The sequence below is a fragment of the Lathyrus oleraceus genome, chromosome 3, assembly GCF_024323335.1.
Source record: "Lathyrus oleraceus cultivar Zhongwan6 chromosome 3, CAAS_Psat_ZW6_1.0, whole genome shotgun sequence".
Taxonomy (NCBI): Eukaryota; Viridiplantae; Streptophyta; class Magnoliopsida; order Fabales; family Fabaceae; genus Lathyrus; species Lathyrus oleraceus.
In genome coordinates this window covers 354,363,386-354,366,280 of record NC_066581.1, presented here as the reverse complement: position 1 = coordinate 354,366,280, position 2,895 = coordinate 354,363,386, and the positions used below count along the sequence as shown (strand labels likewise).

Here is a 2,895-nt window from a genome sequence, read left to right as displayed (position 1 = left end):
TCTCTTTGCTTGATGCATTTGCATTTGTTGTATGTGAGGATGCAATTGTAAGTCCCTGCAAGTTGGCCTTTGCTTTCCTATGATCATATGTTGGATATTGGTATAAGCCCAGACAGATTGGCATCCGGTATCCAAGTTTCGTTTTGTTTTAGGAGATTGGAATAAGTCCATCTATTGGCTTCCGACATCCTTGTTTCTTTGTTTAGGAGATTGGTGTAAATCCATCTATTGGTATCCGGTATCCGCTTTTGTTTGTGAGATTGGAGTAAGGCCATTGAGTGGCATCCGGTATCATTTGTTTGCTTATTTTGCTATTGCTCATTGCCTATTCCAAAGGACACACTTGAATCATCTTCTATATGATTTCAAGAAGTGAACCTCCTAGGAAGTTTTACAATCCATCCTCATCCATTCATCCCTCTTTGTCCTAAACCTTTTCACACCTTACTTTCAAACTTGAGATAGATATTGTGCAAACATCTTCATATTTTCAAATTAAAAACCTGGACCCCAAGTCCTTGACTTTTTTTTTCAAACTCCATTTCATAATACTTCTTTTGAATCAATCTTAATCATACTTTGACCCTACTTTCATAATCACAATCAATTAACTTCACCCATTCATTTGTTTTGGCTTTGTCCATTGTTAATCTTTTCACACATTAGCCATAGGTTTCAATTATCATTGTGGTTGATGTAAACCTCACCTTATCCTTAGTGAGTCGACTATAAGACTTCCGTACTGAAAACAGGGTTAACCCCTCTAGTACGTCGAAGCTATCCTCGCATGGTGGATGTTGGTCTTGGTCGAGTTTTCTCCCATTGATAATGAAGAGCCTCAGTGCTATTGTTTAAAATTGAACTCACTAACTTTTGGAAATCTTTTAGCCGAACTACGACGTTTTGATCCTTACCTTTGATGGAAGGTACGTAGGCAACGGGTTCATCCGTTCGAACACAAAAATAAATAAAATGTATATTCTTTTCTCATCATCCCAATCATGTTTGCACAATAAATATTTCATAACAAATAACAATTTTATACAACAAGTGTGAAAAGGGCTCCCTAGGAGTACCTAGGACGTAGTGGGTGCCTAACACCTTCCCATTGCGTAATTTACCCCTTACCCAGACTCTCTGATCTTTTTATTAGTTTTCTACGCGTAAAACTTCTTAGGCTTTTGTTCGCTTTTTAGCCAGTCCTTTGGATAAATAAAAGTGCGGTGGCGACTCGAATTCATTGTATGCTTTGCTTATGGTTTAATCAATAAATCATATAGCGACGAATACACCGCTACAGTGTGGCTAATCAAGGAGGAAATCAGTTGGAATTTTTTTTGAAGTCATCCATTCAAGAGATCAAAAGCCAGTTTCAAGCACAAGGAGCTAGCATAAAAAATTTATAAAATCAAGTGGGGCAGATCGCTACTGCTTTGAGTTCTAGAACCTTGAGATCACTTCCAAGTACCACTGAAACTCCTGCTTCAGCATCAGGCTCCAAGAATTTTGAGACATGCAAGGTTATTAAATTAAGAAGTAGAAAAGATGTTGAAACAACTGATAAAAGTCCATCTCACTCAAGGGATGATTTATCTACCCCAAGTTCTCTAGAAGAGTTGAATGAAGAAGAAGAGGAGTCACTCTAACACTCAACACTGAACAATTTTGGCACAACATCCACACCGGTGGGAATGTCTTCTAACGATCCTAACAATTTTGGCAAGAGAGACCACCACCTCATTTTCCTCACAGGATTAGGAAGGAAAAAGAGGAACAACAATTTGGTAAATTTATGGAGATTTTGAAGCAGCTACATATTAACATACCACTTATATAAGCCATCCAAGAAATGCCCAACTATTCAAAATTCATGAAAGATGTACTCATGAAAAGAAGAAGAGTTGGAGAGTTTGCAATTGTGGACCTAACACAAGAATGCATTCAATTGGTATTAGGAAAACTTCTCCCCAAGTTAAAAGATCCTGGAAGTTTCACTATACCATGCAATACAGGAGATTATTTTTGTGGTAGAGCATTGTGCAATCTTGGAGCAAACATCAAACTCATGTCACTCTCTATTTTCGAGAAGATTGGTATTGGAGAAGCTAGGCCAACAATAATCACCCTTCAGCTAGCAAATAGGAGCATTTGCTACCCTCAAGGAAAGATTGAGGACGTGTTGGTCAAGGTTGACAAGTTTGTATGCATAAATATGCTAGAACAAGTGTCTTCAAGTATCAAAGAGTTGGCAAGAGGGAATGGAGTGCATTGGGAAGCAACTGTTGAGCTGTAAAGTGAATAAAGCAAGATTGTGCGCTAAAAGATAAAACATTGATGCATAGTACAAGACCAATCAGTCTACAACGCCGCGTATTTCTTCACCTCCTTCTCCATAACCTTACATTACATATTTTATCCCACTGCATGCTTGGATGCATCAACCCTAGGAACTTCAGAAGAAGAGAAAGGAAGGAAAAATGTATAGCTTTTGGGCGAAATGATCCAAGGCATATTCCTAAACCCTAGCTTGGTTCCCTATAAAAGGAACAGTTGAGTGGCTGGTAGAAGAATTCAACGGTTCAACATATTTTACATAATTAGAAGAAATTTTGTAAACACTTTGAATGAGTGAGAGCGAAGAAGGCAAGTGAAGTGACATATCATTCTTCAGAGAAGGAGGATTCCTACTTCAGCTGGAATGACAGCGCCCGACTCTTGCTAATTTAAGATTACAAGCAGTCATCATTGTTACCTAGGTTGAGTTTCTTCAATGCTTATGTGTTTTGAAATGTTTACTCTAGGATCCATTATGCTTGTAGTTGTTAAAGCCATTATAAGCTAAAAATCTTTGTGTTGAGCAATGTGATATTTATTAGTAATGAATCTTTATGCTTA

General features: G+C 37.8%; 1 protein-coding gene across 1 annotated transcript; it reads left to right on the top strand.

The window, feature by feature from the left end:
• The first annotated feature begins 1,849 nt into the window (after window positions 1-1,849).
• LOC127131258 (uncharacterized) lies at window positions 1,850-2,293 on the top strand. The gene has a single exon (XM_051060186.1). The coding sequence runs from the start codon at window positions 1,850-1,852 to the stop codon at window positions 2,291-2,293; it is 444 nt and encodes a 147-aa protein (XP_050916143.1).
• The last annotated feature ends 602 nt before the right edge of the window (window positions 2,294-2,895 follow it).